At 35.0% G+C, this 18,139-nt stretch overlaps 1 protein-coding gene across 2 annotated transcripts in view; it reads left to right on the top strand.

Moving 5' to 3' along the window:
* Window positions 1-2,013: 2,013 nt before the first annotated feature.
* The window catches only part of Dpy19l2 (dpy-19 like 2), a 70,653-nt gene continuing 54,527 nt past the window's right edge, over window positions 2,014-18,139 (top strand). For both annotated transcript variants that reach the window (XM_026387620.2, XM_077796780.1), the window contains exons 1-6: window positions 2,014-2,407; window positions 6,715-6,739; window positions 8,092-8,179; window positions 10,731-10,868; window positions 13,751-13,871; window positions 16,759-16,852. In XM_026387620.2, coding sequence (XP_026243405.2) covers window positions 2,014-2,407; window positions 6,715-6,739; window positions 8,092-8,179; window positions 10,731-10,868; window positions 13,751-13,871; window positions 16,759-16,852 — 860 coding nt within the window. The remainder of the gene's footprint in view (window positions 2,408-6,714; window positions 6,740-8,091; window positions 8,180-10,730; window positions 10,869-13,750; window positions 13,872-16,758; window positions 16,853-18,139) is intronic.

The raw sequence follows: 18,139 nt of genomic DNA, 5'->3' as shown, positions 1-18,139 counted from the left end.
CTGCTCTGTTTAGTAACAGAACACATAACTATTTAGGCAACTGTTTCAGTTTTCTCAGTTAACTAATGAACTTAGAACATGTAGTGTTGTTCAATAATAGAACTAATATATAACTTGATGATTATGAATCCAGGTGAGCAAAATTTTAATTGGAAGTAATACTCTCCAGCATCCCATAAAATATTCCATCTAAAACATGGTAATGTAACATTAATTAAGTATGCACTAGGTTTTAGGTGGTTTACGATCATTATTTCATTCAGTGATACCATTCAGTAAGATGTATGAACTTCACTCATTTTTCAAATGAAGAAATTAATCTTAGAGTGGCTAAATTACTAGCTCAATGTCACACTGTTGATTTTCCTATGAGGGTCCTCTATGTAAAAGATTTAGAAGAGTGCCAAACACTATTAATTAATCCTATGTTTACTATATATCTGATTCAAAACGAAAAATACAATTACTGCACTGCCTTTATTGTTCCAAAATATTAAAACATAAAGTATTCTATTTTGTGTATTCATTCAAGAACACTTTTACCAACCACTCATAAATACCTTGTATTTTAAACTCAGTACTGAACAGGTAGAATTTACTAGCTGTTAAAAATTGGGCAAATTACTATATCCCTGATCTGCAATTTCCTATAAGTTGAGTGCCAAAACATAAAAACAAAAACAAAAACAAACAAACAAACAAACAAACAAAAAAACCCCACAGTACAGGAATGTAGAAATGCTCCCTGGGGAGAAACAATAACAACCAACCTTGTAAAACAACACATTGACCATAATAGTACTTATTGAACTTTGGGTGTTTTTAAATATTTTTATTTTTGTGCTTAGTGAATTTAAACTAGTATCCAGATGAATAATACTTGTCCATAAGAGCTCTAGACTCTCAGAGAAGGAGTAATTACTGCAGCCCAAAGGTGACAAAATTCAGGTGGGCAGGGAGAAAAGGATTTTTAAAAAGCCAGTTACAGAGCCTCCTGCTGTGGCCCTCTCACTTGGAATGACTGGAATGGAAGATCAGCGTCTGGGAAATGGGAAAGTTGAAAAGGTAGATGTGGGCAGATTACTGAAGGCTTGATGAGCAAACCAGGGAGTTTACGCTTTATGGGCTATGTGGAGCCATGAACATTTCTAAACGGTGTTGCATTAGGGTCACTAACCTGGCTACAGTGATTTATATTTCTGACGGGGAACTGGGGATTAGGGAGTTAAATCTCCTCGACAAAAAAAAAAAAAAAAAAAAAAAAAAAACAACAAAACAAAAAAAACCCGAAACGAAACAAAACAGATGGAACGTGAAGCAGTATGACTGCTGCATTATGGACTGTGCCAGAGGACATGGAATATGCCACCCCGCACCCTCTCCCGTCCATCTGTACCAGCCACTCAGGCCTCCATGGGATGGTGTGGTGACTGTGACAACAAGCGCGCACCTCTTAGTTGGTCCTGGGTAAAGACTGATTTAGGAAAGTGCTGCACGCCTTGAACACAACCCTTCTATGGCAGAGGAATTCTGACGCCCCTGGTGGAACTCCAATAAAGGATAGTAAGGCGAAAACCATGGTATCACATTACACACGTCCACCTCAGGCTGTGGGGTGACATCTCCTGACTCACGCGGGCTGGGTACCCGTCGCTCGTGGGATGGCACGTGGGGGCTGGATGCGAGCGGGGCTGGAGGCGCGCAGGGTTGTGCTCGGGAGGCGGTGCGCGTGGGTGGCTCGCGCGTGCAGCTGGCGTGGAGCGCTGCTCTTGGGAGGTGGCGAGCGCCGGGGTGCTGCGCCGAGGCTGTGCGCGCGGGTGGCGCGAAGCAGCGAGGCTCGCGCCCCCACCCTCCACGTTTCGCGGTTGCCATGACGACTGGGAAGCCCGCAACGGCGGCGAGGACTAGTCGTTGAGGCTGCGAGGCCAGTCAGGCCCCTCGGGACCTCGCCTGAGTCGGCTGGGCCCGCTGCCTAGAGAGACCCAGCTCCATCCGAACAGGGACTATGAGAAAATGGTCGGGCAAACGAGGAGTAAACTCAAAGAAGCGACTTCAGAGCCACCTGAATCTACTCCCGCCTTGCAGTCGAAGCGGCGGCGCAAGGCCACCGGAGCCGGAGCCGGGGAGCCCGAGTTGGAAAAAGAGCTGCAGGAGGAGATGGAAAAGCCGGAGCTGCTTCTGCAGCCTTCGTCCCTAAGCGGCAGAAACCTGCCAGGGGGCTCCCGGGATTACACGCCGCGGAAGATCCGAAATTTGAACGCGCAAAACTGCTTGCATCTGGAACAGCTCGCCAAAACACTACTTTTCGGCCGCTTTCAATTTCTCTACTGTTTCCTGGAACAGGTCCGCGAAAAGGTGCACGTATTGCAGACCCTTAAGGTCTCGAGCAGGACCACCTTCAGCATAGGTGAGCAGAGCAGGCAGGAGAGCCCTTGGAAGGAGTCTGATGGCGCTCCTGCCAGGGTCCCGCGGTGCTAGGCTTTTCCCTTGGAGCCTAGAAAGATTTGAAGTGGTTTTCTTGAGTCTTAATGGAGAAGAATTTAACAAGCGTTTGTGGGTTCCTAGCAGCAATAATGATGAGATCCAAGCGCTGGAGAAGCACTTGCCAAGAATTCCCAGCCTCCTTACTTCTTGTGTTAAAATAGGATTTTTGGGCTTAGTGGTCACTTCTGTGTCAATAAAATATTATTTAACCTAGGAAGCCAATTCTCACACTTTGTAAAAGTGATTGGCAAGATTTTTTGGGTGGGAGGTAAAGATATTTTATGCTTCTCTTCATCTTAAATAAAGCAAAACGAAGGAAGTGTTTTTTCAAATTAGTTGACATCATTGATATTGAAAATAGGGTCAGACTGGACAAAGATGACCCAGTGCTGATACCCATTTACTTTCCGTCTGGTGTGGTGCTTCCATGCTTAAAATTAGGGATTTTGTCTTATTTAGGTACTTGAAATAGTTTTCTTCCTTCATCTTTTGTAGTTTGGGATATAACTTAAATGTTATTGTTGTCTCTATTTTGAACCCAATCCTTGGTCAGACTGAATACCAATATAAATTGAGACATAGATAAATGTCTTTTAATGCGAGTCATTGTATTTTCTTTTCCACCAGGTTAGTGGAAGCTCTGCACATGAGTGATAACAATACTTGAGAAATAATGGTAGTTTTTGTTTAGATTTTTATCACATTTCTAATTATGTCAGTAGACATATTCCACATCCAGAATCAACATGGGTTTGGAAACCACACCATTTTCCCAAATCCAAGTTCCAGTGCACTGAAGTTTGGTCCTTAAGAGGCACCTGATGAGTGTTGGGTGCAGTAATGACAGACGATATCAGTTGTTATGGGAGCTTAGAAGAACAAGTTAATATTTTAGGGCTGGGAGTGAGAAAGGAGACCAGGAAACACTGTTGGGGAAAATTGGGGCTCAAATTGTCACAAAGGGCCAATATTTGGATGTACGGAGCTGAGAACAAGTATTAGAGGCTGATGGAACTGTATGATTAAAGTTGTGGAAGTAAGACTACATGAAAGCCATATTAGGCTGAAAGGAAAGATGTGGAAAAAAGAGAAAGTAGGAAGTAAATTGAAAAGGTTGATTGGGATTGGCCATGAAGAGCCAAATCAAGGCCGAGGGTTGGGCATTTGACCTCTATTATTTATTAGTAAGAAGGCACTGATTGATTCTTTTCTTCAAAAACATTTTTTAAGGAGATAATTTGAAATTTCCACCTGAAAGGGTATAATTCAGTGGCATATTAGTACATTCACTGTGTTGGCACTGAATGACTTTCAAATTGGAGAATGATTTGATGAGGCATATGCTTCACAGAGGTTCACTCAGCAGCAGGGTGGACACTGGGCTGGACATAGAAAAGGAAATAGAATGGCTATAATGGTCTTAGCATGTAGGAATGGGGAGGGCCAGACAGAGATTGACAGGACAAGATAGGTGGTTAGAACAGGAACTGAGGGAGGTGGAGGGAGAGAGAAAGTTCAGGTTTGAAGATCATGGATGTGGTAATAATTAGTGTAGAAATGATCATTGAGAATTTGAGATTGCCAAGAGATACCAATGTGGCGAGAGAAAGGGGGATACAGTAAAGAGACCTGGAGAAAACTTTTAAACTTAGTTTCAGAGGATGAGAAGAAAAGGAAAAAAAAAACAGGTAAATGTATAAAATGTTTTTAGGAAAATAGAATGGGGAGATTTGGTGTGACAGAGATGAGAGAAAAAAAATCCAAGAAACTGATCAAATGCTACAGGAAGATGGAAGAGCATAGGAATTGAAACAGAGCGTTGATTTTGATAACTAAGAGGTCATTGGTTATTTAAAGAGTTTGGGAACTTCAAAGGAGAAAAGTGGCCAAGAGTCTTGTCATTAAATGGGAGAGAAACAGGGGCGGTCATGTTCCACTCTTGGAAGGGTTCTTACCTTAAGGGAAGTGTTTTCAGTTCTAGGAAAATGAAAGATCAACAAATGAAAGACCCAAGAAAGGAAATAATTGATGGAGCAACGTTTTAGAATGTTTGAGAAGGGGGAATTAAAAACACAAACTTGAGAAACTAGGGAAAAAAGGAGAGAGACTTTCTCTTCCGAGGTGGTAGAGAATAGAAAAAACAAGGATTACTGTGTAGAGAAATGTTGAAGTGGAGGTAAAAGCAGTTGGGAGTGCTGGTGGCCCTTGGTGTTTGTTTCAGTCAAGTTGAAGACTGGGTCACCCTCAGGGTGAGACTGATAGACACAGGGTGTAGGGACATACTTTTAATCACTATGTAAAGGCCTAATGCTAAGCACTTCATGCACCAGGAAAACTGTATATTATACCCATGTTTGTCCTTTGTGGGGGGGGAGGTGTGGAATATAGGGTGAGGGGGAGAGAGTTACACAAAGACTTTTGAGGATCTTTGAAAAGGTTGATGGATTTGGTAGAATCTTTTGGTAGATCTTTTCCACTTAAAATATTATTTTTAAGAATTTTTGCCAATGCATTTCATTTTCGGGAGAATAAGAGAGTACAAATATAGTTGAGTAGTACAGTTACTGTATTTCTTAAAGTTCATGAAGCCTTATCAGATGGGCATCTTTTTCCAATTTAGAGAGAACGGTGACTCAGACTACATTAGATAGGAAATGTTAACAAATGTATAAACAGTGAGTAAATATTTCAAACTTTGCAGGGCAAATAGTGTCCATTATATCATCATCTTCTTTTTGGTACCAGGGATTGAACCCAGGGACACTAAACCACTGAGCCACATGCCCAGCCCTTTTTAAATTTTTTTATTTTGAGAGTGGGTCTTGCTTAGTTGCTTAGGGCCTTGATAAGTTGTTGAGACTGGTTTTGAACTTGCGGTCCTCCTGCCTTAGCCTCTAGAGTTTACAAGCATGTGCCACCTGCTCAGTATCTTCATCTTTTTTTTTTTTCTTACAACCTTTTAAAAACATAAAGACCATTTATAGCTTGTGGAAAGTACAGAAACAAACCATAGGCTGCAGTTTACCCATCCTGATATAAAGCAGGTAAATTTTGTGGAAATTATTTAAGATGAATCCAGGATAGTAATATGAAAAAAGAGCTGGAGAAACATGATTGGGGATTTCATCATTGTAATTTTTAATTCCTTTATTGAATAACTTGCATTTATTTTATTAGCCAATTTGAGTAAGTTTTAAATTTTTAAAGGGGTTAATGTTTGTGGTTTTTAAGATGACTTGCTAAGTATATTTGGGGCAACCATTAGAATTATTACAAAGTCTTAGAAGGAAGGCAGGACTTCTGAAATAGTAAATTCACTTCTCCCTGACAAGAAGGAAGATATTTAGGAGATTATCAAAATCAACTTTTTCATAACTTCAGAAATTAGCCAAAGGATTACAATAACCTAAAGAACATTAATTCAAGTAAAGCTGCTGAACCCTTTGAGAACGGTAGGGTTTGTGGTATTCTTGTTCTGCCTCCTCCACCACTGCCCACCCCTTCTCACCCCTTTCTTCTCCCCAGCTCCATGGTATTCTTATAAAAAGCAACTTTCTGGTCACCAGAGGGCACAGACTATGTTTGTTGCTCTTTAAAAACTCCATATCTAAAGAGTCCCTATCGGACCTCATAGCCCTCTAGTAAAGCCTCATGCACGGGGTGCATGTTATGGGCCATTTAGAGGTACCTAGATCTGGGAACTCACAAAGAGCTGACACTTCCTCAAGGTTTGAATTGCATAATGGGGTTTTCAAATGGGCTCTTAAGAAATGATTTTCTACATTTAACCATTTTCTGATGAGCCCAAGGGACAGTGTTCTAGAGTGGTTCCTGTTGGCTTAAGTCTTTTCTAAAAAAATCTGAGCCTGGTGTACTTATTTACTTCCTTTTTAAAATTTACACAATAGAGAATAAGAGACAATAGAAAATAATACTGAAAAAAACCAAAAAGTTTCAAAAGCACGTATTTCATCACTTTACAAATTATCTAAGAGGCATATATAAACCTTTCAAGTCTCCCCCTTTGCTCAGTTGTCAAGGTCCCTTTGCAAAAGGTAAGTGTGATTTGCAATTTGTTTTGTGTCCTATGTTCACATGAACCAGAAGTAGCTGGCCATCTATCTTTATTTTCTATCTCTCTGGACATGTAAGCAAATGCATTTGAAATACTTGTTTTAAAGGTATTTCAGGTAAAGCATCTTTTAATTTCCTTTTTTTTTCTTTTTCCAGCTGCTATTGTGGGAATTTTGCACTGGTAAGATTTAGTTTTCTTTTGGAATAAATAAAAAAATTTGGTTTATAACTTGCCATCAATATTTTCATATAGTAAAACATAACTTCTAGCCATGTATATGGAATATCTCTATGTGTACCAATTTATAAATGTTATTTTTTAATAAATCTCATATGTGAAGCAGAATTTATAAAATAGATTAATTATGAGAATAGTTACTTACAAATTTAAATATTCTGGCTTTACCAAAGAATTCCCCACTGTATTTCCTTAAATATTTAAGTTTCCTAGTGTATTTTGTAGCTTAAACTAAAATACTTTCTTACTTTAGAGTATCAATGTGTTGTTAAGTGACATGAGTTTAGAGATAAAATTTTATTAATACTTGTCAACTGGTGAGCAGGTAGAATCGAAGAGAAAGACTCTAGTAGTAGTAAAGGCAGAAATAAATGACTTTGAGCCTTTTACTATGCATGGGCATTTTATTTTACAAAAGTGATCTATTTGTAAAAATCATCTGTAAAATAATAATATTTTCCATCTGGAATATTTTTGTCTCAGCTGAGCTCAGATTTCTACTTTGGGGAAGTATGGATGCTGTGTTCTGTTGGAATAGTGCTGCTCTGGTCATTGTGTCTTCAGGAAGCTTTTGATGTTAGCTATAATGGTAGGAAGGATTCTTACTGATATTAGTCTCCTGACATATGACCCACGTGTAAATAAGGGGGAGTGGAAAACCAAGTTGATGGATGGAATTTTGCTTTATTTTCAACGTCATTGGAAAGCACCACATAATTAAGGATCGAATAAATGTTAACTGCAATTAATTTATTTATCACATATTTTGTCATTGTCTACAGCTATTGATTTGCACTATTAAAATATCTTTTAAGTATAGTTCTGTGTTCTTTGGCACTTTAAAGTTGATCCATTATATGATACTATACTTCTTTAAAAATCAATTTCATCTATTTTTACTTAAAATTATATTCTGAATACTTTTCAACAGTTAATAAAGGTATTTCCCCAACCTGGTACATTTGAATCACTTCTTAAACTTAAAAAGCAAAACAAAACAAAACTTGCCAGTGTTCTGATTTAGAAACCTAGGGTGGAAGGAAGGGAGGAGAGAATTGGAGGAATTTTGGATATACATAGAAATAAGTTTAAGAACTAAGTTAATAAATTTCACATATGTGCTACACTGGATTATAAATGCCCCAAACATGTAAGTTAGTAAACAATTCTACTATTATCTTAGTATTTATTATAAAAATTTATTTTTTATATGGCTTTCTTACTTTAGCTATAACCTAAAAATGTTTTAGCATTGGTTTGACACCCGTTCTTATTATATTTCATTTTTTCCCTAGGATACATTTAATATCACTTTTTGAAAATGACCGTCATTTTTCTCACCTCTCATCTTTGGAACGAGAGATGACTTTTCGCACTGAAATGGTTAGCCTCTATCTTCTAATGAATTCATTTGTGATTTAAAAATAGAAAGAATGTAAAGTAGAAATTTATTAGGAATGGAAATGAATTTTTGTGTCTAATTTCTGTTTTATAAATTTCCAGAATATTAGGTCCTTTAGCCACTTCTTGTTTATTTTCATCTTTCTGACACCTGTAAAGTTTTGAAGAATTTGATTCATAAGTATTTGCATAGCATATTTTAAGATATGAATATTTTAAAAAGTTATATTTCTGTGACAGGATATAAACTATTATTAAATAAAGATGGTAGCTGTGGCAGAGTGTGGGCTTTGGTGACAGATCACAGGACTCAGCAGTAATGTGCTTCATTGTTTGATGGCTAATCAGTTATCTTTCTCATCTCATCTATTAAGTAGAAATAATAGTTTCCTCATAGGGTTTTAGTGAAAACAAAGGGGGAAAATGAACAGAAGCATGTATAACAAAATAATATCTTGTTATCAATAACTTATTTAAATATATACATTGCTTTCCTAAATACAGTCTTTTGCATATTAAATATCTCTTAATTGTTGTGTTGCTTGTCTTTCTGCACTGAAAGGAAAATACTTCCATGAACTGATATTTTGACAATCAAAACTATGAGAAAATGGCCAATCAGAGATGAGCTAAAACAGATCTTCAGTTGAGGACCCATTAGTGTTGTTTGGCCTATCAAAAATTAGGTAGTTGAATTCCAGTGAGTATGATGTAAATGGCTAAAAGCTTACAGAGTAAGTAGAAAGGGAAGATGACTGCTGGAAAAAAAAAAAAAGTACTCCAAAGGAGCATAATAGACTTAAAATATTTCTCAAAGTATACAGTAATGTTTTAATGAAAGATATTCAAGAGATAGCAACTGTTGTTACCCAAACAGGGCCACGAAAAATGCAATATATTGGTAAAAGATGAAAAAGATGAAATGAAAATGGAGACTGATAAATGGAGAGACAAAAAGATTCTTCTAGACCACCATGGACTGTCCCAGTATGGATCAACCAGAACAGAAAAAAAGGCTGAAGGCATAGTGAGAGAAAAGAAAGGGGAAAAGGGCTGAGGGTGTAGCTCAGTGGTACAGTGCTTGCCTACCATGTGCAGGGCCCTGGGTTTGATCCCCAGCACCACAGGGACAAACAAAGGCCTGGTGTGTGTGAGGGTGGGGTGAGGGGGGTGTTGCTGGGTTTGAGCAAAGCACACAGAAGCATTGGAGCAGCGAAGGCAGCAAAGGTTTGGCTTGACTCTTAAAAATGAATCATGTTCCCTGGGACAGATATTTGATTGGAAGTACACACATTGATTTCAGTTCCCACTAAATGAAAACTATTTGTTCTTATATTTTAACTTGGCCTTTTGAAAAAATTCAAACTCCAAATAACTCAAGCTTATTTTGGAAACTTGAATAATATTTTCTTTGATGAATGAAAACTATATTGATGTTTTTATTGGCTGCTGCCTAATATCTAGGTATTATCACACGTCAAAACCTGTAAAGTGTTAATGTGGATGTTTTGTTTGTTCTTACAACTTGGTTGAGCATAGTTAGCAAAAAAACTAATCATTTACTGGCAAATTTGAGTGAACTCAGATTTTTTAAATTTATGTAATATTATTTAAAAATAAATATCAGTGGATCTTATAAGTAATACTTGTTTGGGGTTTTGGTTTTGTATAATTTGGAATAAAAGATATTTTGTGTGTAAAAAAATAAAATAGTTGGATGAAGGAAGAATGAGTCTAAAGTTGAAATTATTTTTATTATTTTGGGGCCAGAGTGTATTATTACAAACAATGTAGACCTTTATTTCCTTTTATAAATCATGCAGTTCTTTATTTTCTAACTTATTTGAAAATAGCAAGTTGACAAAGTGATATGAAAAATCGTGCTTTAAAAAAATGCTTGAATTTTAAATCAAAGGCACTTTTACTATCCTAATGAAGCCATTATTTCACATGCTGAAATGATATGTTAAAATAATTCTTTTTTCAATATACAGCATTTGTGAGCAAAAGTCAATGACATTTAGCTGTCACTTTGTGCAGTGATGATAGAGGTATGAAATAAGCAGGAAGCATGAAGTTCCACTCTCAAGCTGTGTTTATGATCATTATGTGATATTTCTTAAAAGCATAGGAAAAAAGGAAATTTTTCATATGCAAAATTTGCATAGGGTCACAGAAGCATCCCCATTTATGATAAAATTCATCATATGCCAACAATCCAAGGACTGTGGGCACAACAGATTTGGTAAAATTTAAAGTATATTGTATATATATGTTAAGGCCCTATTAGAAAAGACCATCCCTAAAATTCTTCATTTTGAAAAACTTTAAGCACTCAGAAAACCTGATAGAATAGTAAAGCAATATCTGAAAAATCTTGCTTTTTAAGTCTACTAATGTAATATCAAGGAGTAATTAAAAAGTCTTATTATTGACCTTTGCTTCAGAAAAAAAGTTCTAAAAGGAAATGTCAAAATATTTTAAAGTTTTATTTGTATTTGACCTCTGTGCCTTTTTTTTTTTTTAAATAAAGGGACTTTATTATTCCTACTTCAAGACCATTATTGAAGCACCTTCATTTTTGGAAGGACTGTGGATGATTATGAATGATAGGCTTACTGAGTATCCCCTTGTAATTAATACAGTGAAACGCTTCCATCTTTATCCAGAGGTGAGTAATATTTTGAGACAAATAATAGTTGTAGAGAGAATTTTTTAAAATAAAGGCATAAAATATAATGATACTACAAGAAAATTGGGTGGTGGGTTTCAGGTTTATTGATTATAAATATTCTTGTAGTTGAGCATAGTACCAAAAATTTCTCCCTTAATATTCAAAGTCCACATAAACCATGCCCACATGAACTTAAAAAATGAACATTAGTATGAAGTTAGGACCAGGATAAAAGACAAGCCAAATGGGAAAGAGTCAGGAGAACCAAAATATGTTCTGCATGGGTTTGTTGGCTCTGGAGACTGAATGGGTGGCTGTGAGGACCACATGGAGGGGCAGTGAAAATGGTGATCAGAGCAGTGACTTTGGAGTTACATCACTGAAGTAAGATTTAAGGAGCTTTGGGTGCAGCTCAATGGTAGAACACTTGCCTTGCATGTGGGAGGTTCTAGGTTCCATCCCCAGGGCTGGGGAAAGAAAAAAGAAAGGTTATATTAATATTCTTTTCCATTGTTTACTTTACAATTTTTACAACTTTAATTTTTTTTTCATGGGAGTCTGCCAACTCTAGAAATTTGAGAAACAACAGAAAATTTGTAAACTCAATTTTTGTACTCAAGATAAATGCTAAATTTATTTATCAGGAGGTAAACCTTGCTTTTTGGATTAAAGTTATCTCAAAATCCAGAATATGAATTCAAAGTTAGTATCTTTGGTCCTTCATGTTTTTGTAGGTTTAAAAATTATTATTTTGATTTTGGAATGTTTAAAATTATAGAAACTAAAAAGAATAATATCAGAAATGTATAATCAACCATTTAGAATATGTAAATGTCATCTTTTGCTTCAGAATTTTAAAATAAGTATTAATAAATATCATTGAAGTCACCTTTGTTTTGTTAACAGTCCAGTTTGCTCCTTTGTCATTAATTTGATGTGCATATTCATCCAATCTCTTATTTTAAGGATTTTTAAAGTATATTTTTAGGTCTTCATAAATGCCCTTATACTCACTGTGTCTTTCCTCTCAGCATTAGATTTTTAAATTGTGTGTATATATATTTATTCCTTTAATTTTAACCATTTTTATAAATTCTAAATTTTGTTTATACATTTCCCTATGTGTACATGTTAAATTATTTCCAATCTTTCTGTTCCAGTTTTAAAATATATATTCTTGTATGTGTTTATTCCTGTATGTGTGCAAAATTTTCTCTAGAATATACACATAGAAGTGTAATTGCTATGTTGTAGTATATGTGCTTTGTCATCTTCACCAAATATTGTTAAACAGATCTCTCAAGAAAATACAGCAATTCACACTGCTGTGTAGAAATCAGTTTTTCTCATATCCTTTAGATTTCAAATAATCGGATCTCTTCTTTTAGCTGGGATATGTTTTTGTTTTAATTTGTACTTCTATTATTATTTGTGAGGTTAAATATATTGCCATGTGTAATAGACATTTGGATTTTTTGTCTATCAGTCACCTGTATAAATCTTTGTCACCTATTTGGTGGTGGTTTTCTTATTGACCTTTGGCATTATTAATATTTTTGTGTAGTTATCTTTAGTGAGATGTGCTGAGCATGTCTTCTTGCATTCTGACTTCTTTTGATTTAATTAGCTTTGTTGAGGTATAATTTACAGTAATGCAATAAAACACACTCATTTTGAGTGTGTAGTTCTTTGAGTTTTGACAAATCTATGAAACTATATACCCATCATGATGGTCTAGTTATAAAACATCTTTGTAACACAAAAAAGTTTCTTTGTGCTCCATTGTGATAATTCTTTTCTCTGTTGGATTGTCTTAGCATATCTATTGAAAATGGACCATATTATTTTTGATCCATTTCTGGACTCTGTTGTTCAGTTAATTTCTCTATTTATACCAATACCATGTTTTATTATAAATTTTGAAAGAAAAAGGTTTTCCAGTTTTTTTTCTTCTCAGAATTGAATTTTAATATAAATGTTAGCTTGTTACTTTTAATAAATATTTTTGCTAGAATTTGATTGAGATTACATTGGATTTATAAATATAGTTAGAAAGAACTGACATCCTAACAATATTAAATTTTATAATCCATGTTTGTGGTATGTAGGTCTTTATTTTGATAATTATTTTTAATTTGATTCAGCAGTGCTATTTTCTAGTATATAGTTATACCTAGGTACTTCTTTTAAAAAACTATTATAATGGTATTATTTGAAATTTTTAATTTTTTTGGTACATACTTCCCCTTCAACTTTCCTTTTATTCACTGTCTTTATTCTGTCGGTCTTCTAATTTTGTGGGATCCTATTTTTATTTATTTATTTTCTCTCTCTAGTTTTCACATATGAAAGAAAAACCCTTAACTTTCTGAATATGGCTTATTTCACTTAGCGTGATGTTCTCCAATCCCATCCATTTGCCAGCAAAGGACATAATTTCATTTTTCTTTGTAACTCAGTAGAACTCCACTATGTGTATATGACACATTTTTTTATTCATTAATCTACTGCAGGGCTCTGTGGGCTCATTCTATAACTTGGCTATTGTGAATTGTGCTGCTATAAACTATATTTTATATATTTTAATGAGGAAATAAATTCAGAGACCTAAATTAAATGTTATTAAATGTTCTGTAAAACTTAGTATTTTTATTAGTTTTATTTTAATTATATATTTTTAGACTTGATTTTATAGTTGATTATATAAATATTACATATATAATTTTTAAATGACTGTTTCCTAGATGCAATGGTTTAAATAAACTTGTGAAAATTTATAATGTCAAAGGTGACCATCGTAAATTGGTGTTTTGGAAGAATTGTTATTTTAAGAGAGTATATTTTCTTCCATTCTCTCTTCTTGTTTTTATCTTTTATAGGTAATCATAGCCTACTGGTATCGCACATTCGTGGGAATAACGAATTTATTTGGGGTAGAAACTAAGACCTGCTGGAATGTCACCAGAGTAGAACCTCTTAACGAAGTTCAAAGCTGTGAAGGCATGTTTCTTCCTAAAATGCTGCTGTGCTGTCCTTGCTGTTTCCATAAACATCTCAGAGTGTTAGGACTCAATTACTGTAAACTACTGTGATTATTTTTTTTCTCTAGAATACCTTAGAAATGTCTTACCCCAATAACTATTTTACACTTTCAAGTAGATTTCTGAGAAGGCTCTGTATTTCCTTATTTGAGTATAAATACACTTCAATGTAAAGCAATCTTTTTTCTTTTTGGTGCTGGGGATTGAACCCAGGGGTGCTTAACCATGGAGCCACATCCCCAGCCAGTTTTTATATAGAGACAGGGTACTGCTGGGTTGCTTAGGACCTTGCCAAGTTGCTGAGGCTACCTTTGAATTCATGATCCTTCTGCATCATCCTCCACAGCCTTTGAGATTATAGGCACGAGCTACCGCATCTGGCCAGTGTAAAGCAATCTTGAGTAAAAATCAGTTTTCCATTTCAGAATGAGATAATACTGAAGAAAAAAAAAGAGTGTTTCTGATGACTTCAGTATGTAAATGTTGAGGATAGATTAAACAATTCAACAATGCTAGTAATAGTTATTATATAACTTTAATTATGCACACATACTTACACATACAATATTTCTAATACAATACTTGATTTTATTAGAAATATTGCTTTATTGTGTGCTTACATTCCATGAATAATTCTAAGTAAGCTCTTCCTATGTATCTTCTATACTGGTGTCTTTGTCAAAGAAACATTTTTGGAATTTAAACAGTTTTTCAGAACATGTAAATAGTCATTTCTATTTAAGATACTTGTAATCTAGCACTTTTACAATCCAAGTCCCTAAAGACTTTAATTCAAAGTCATATACATCTACTTGCATAACATTTTTACAGTTGTTTTTTCTTTAGATTCTCCACAGAATGACTACTTGACTATATTTTACAAATGCATTTGTATAGTTGTATTTACATTTAACATTCAGCTCTTGAGATATAAAATAAATCTACATTTCCCTAATATTTTACTGATTCTTTTACATGACATTTATAAAATCTAAAACTAAACTGCTGTCTGAGGGAAAATTATATTTTTTACAACATAAAGGAATGGAGAAAATGCCTCATTAAATAAAAGACTCAATGACTCAATCAATTAGAAGTATAACTTTTTCTGAGGGATGAAAAACCATCACCTTATATAGGAACACAAGAAATGCCTACTAAGTTCACAATAAGTAAACAGGTTATTGTTTGACATTTGGGACATAGCAATTGACTAGTGGACACGTGTCCTTGATCTCATAAACTGTATACTATTAGAAGGCTTTTAAGTGTTAGAACTGTGGTGAATATTACAAATGAGATAAAAAGTTTGCTGAGGTTAGGAGTGAGAAATGTTTCAAGAGAAATAGAAATGCTTCAAGATTAGGGACCAACATATTCAAAAGTCCGGAGGCAAGAGGGAACTGAAAGACTAGAAGTGGAACACAGAGATAGAGAAGAAAATTGGTGTGAAATGATGCTGGGAATGCATGCAAGGGTCAGATCATGATGGGCCAGATGCTGGTTAAGAATTTTGTACTTTATCTATTGAAGAACTTTAATAGGTTCACATGTTAGACATGACTTTGACAGCTATATGGAAAGGCCATTAATATAAGGTGCAGGTGGATTCAGTAAGGCCAGGTAAAAGAAGGCTGTGGTCTCAGCAAGCAATTGTAGAAAAATATTATGAAATCCCTGGATTTCAGAGAGATTCTGGAAGTAGAATAAACATGATTTGGCAGTTGATGGGAGAGAAGAGGGAGAATGAAGAGCCAAGTAACCCTACTTGGTTTGTAGCTTGAGTTCCTTTGAATGGTAGGAAACATGAAAAGTATCAGGTTGAATCACTACATTTCATTGTGGATATATTTGTGGTAATTGAGAGACCTCAAAGTGGAGATGTCAAGTGGCTACCTGGATGTATAACATTAGGAATAAGAAGAGCATTCTGGGATAGACTTGGAGTCATCTCTATATAGATAATCATTGAGGTGAAGGAAGTGGAAGCAGATTGAGAAGAGAGCATGTGACAGGCTAGGGTGGTCTAGCATTGAAGAGAGATGTGTAAAACCAGAGAAGTTATTACAGGGGGCAGAAAGGAGTAGACAGGAATAAGAAGGAATCACATGGGCCAGACTTCAGATTTCAGATCCAACAAGTTGAGCGCATCTTAGCAAGTAATTTTCTATGTTCTGTTTTTTTCAATATCAACACAGAATACTTCCATCCCAATAATCTTATAAATCTCATCTAAGAATTATATGAAATGATGATTATAAAACACACAAAGTGCTATACATAAAAACACAATCTAACATACAAGATATGTTAATATTCTTGCTACATACAATAATTAATCAAATAACTGGACCATCTCATATAGGATTAAGTTGCTCCTTGAGGTGGGGTACTATATTTATTCATCCCAGAGCTTGGCAAAAGACATGAATAGTATAACAAGATATGGCTTTTTTCTTGGAATTCATGAAGTGGTTCTGTAGAGAGTTGCAGACAAACTAGTGTGAAATTCCAACAAATCATCATAGTATAAGTGTGACTATAATAAAGCATAAATGTAACTACATAATACATTATAGAGGCTGGAAATGTAGCTTGGTGATAGAGTGTTTGCCTAGCACATACTAGGCCCTAGGCTCCATTCCCCGTACTAAGGAAAGAAAAAAAAAAAAAGAAACATGTACAAGGGTAAAGATTATTGTAACTATTAAAGAAAGCAGGTATTTGGAAAGTATATGCTTTCATCAGATTCATGAACTCTTGATTACAAAGCACTAAGAAAAGTATGCCCAATTGCTTTATAACATTTGTTCATTAAATACTGAATAATTTGTGTCTTTTCAAAGGATTGGGAGACCCCGCTTGCTTTTATGTTGCTGTGATTTTTATTTTAAATGGACTAATGATGGGATTATTCTTCGTATATGGTACATACCTGAGGTAAGACTACTGAATTAAAAGATCTTACAAAGAGATTATAAGGACTGGCTGATGTTTCTTGATTAAATGAAAAGGACAATTAATGATGTTAATTGATTAGTTGAAGGAAAGTTTGTACATTCATTTGATTGTTTTCAGAGGCTTAACCATTATTAATACAACCAGAAACTGAAAATGTCACAGAAATATCTTTAAAGGCCTCTCTTTTATCTGTGTGGGGATTTAAAAAACTAGCTTAAGATTTCTTAACAAAGTTTTTAATGAAAATGTCTCTAGTTTATGCATAAAATTACTATAGCATTAGAGGGGAACTCTGGTTGGCATTAATAGCAAAATTATTTCATATTTTAATCTCTGTAAATGTGAGATTAAGATAGCTATGGGAAAAAAAAACACTATACATCACTTATGATGGACCCTTACATCTGTTAGCCTGTGCTTTTTGATAGAAGTACCACAGTTTTATTTGGAGTAGCAGTGGTCTCAGTCTCTGATGATAGTTGGAATTAATTATAACAATCCTGTGTTTCGCCCTCACTCTCCATAGTTCTTGGGAGAGCCATATGAACTAACTTTTCCCAGTGGAAAATAGGGCAAAATCAGCCATGGTTTTAGCTAGTGTAGCATTGTCTTTGTCACAAAAGAACAAATTCAGCTGCCTCTTCTCTGCTTTTTTCCTGCTTTTACTTAGTTATGATTCTTGGAGTTCCAGCAATCATCTTGTAACCAAGAAGAAAAGTCCATAAAAATAGCAAATATGTCTCTATAATTGCTTACAAAATTCTAGAATACCAAATGCATTAATAGTCACTAGTCTTTAAGAAATACATAGATATAACCAATATTGGCTATAAAAATGTCACCCAAACTGTGAAGAGACTAGGAATTATAGCATATGAGCAACAAAAGAAATAGAAATTTGGGGGAATTTTTGGCCACCCTCCCTCACTGGCGTTAACTTGGAATGTAGATTATTTTTATTCCGTTAGTAATTAACCATAAAATGTTAACATGCACATCTAACTTGAAAGTCTAAAATGAACTGACATCTTTTCCCTTCTGATCAATGTGAAGTATTTTAGGACAATATTTCAAAACAGCCTCTCACATCTTACATGTTAGTACCCTAGTTTAGTATTCCTATTACCTTTCCGTAGCAGCCCATGTTATCATTGTTTTTGTTTTCAAATGTTTGATTCATTCACATGCTCCTAGTTCCTATTAGAATGAATCATCTGTTTCTCACACTGCTTCTTTCAACTTCTTCCTTTTTAAATTTCCTTTAGT

This window comes from Urocitellus parryii, chromosome 3, assembly GCF_045843805.1.
Source record: "Urocitellus parryii isolate mUroPar1 chromosome 3, mUroPar1.hap1, whole genome shotgun sequence".
Classification (NCBI taxonomy): domain Eukaryota; kingdom Metazoa; phylum Chordata; class Mammalia; order Rodentia; family Sciuridae; genus Urocitellus; species Urocitellus parryii.
Note: the sequence above shows the minus strand (reverse complement) of the source record. Positions and strands in the feature narration are given on the sequence as shown.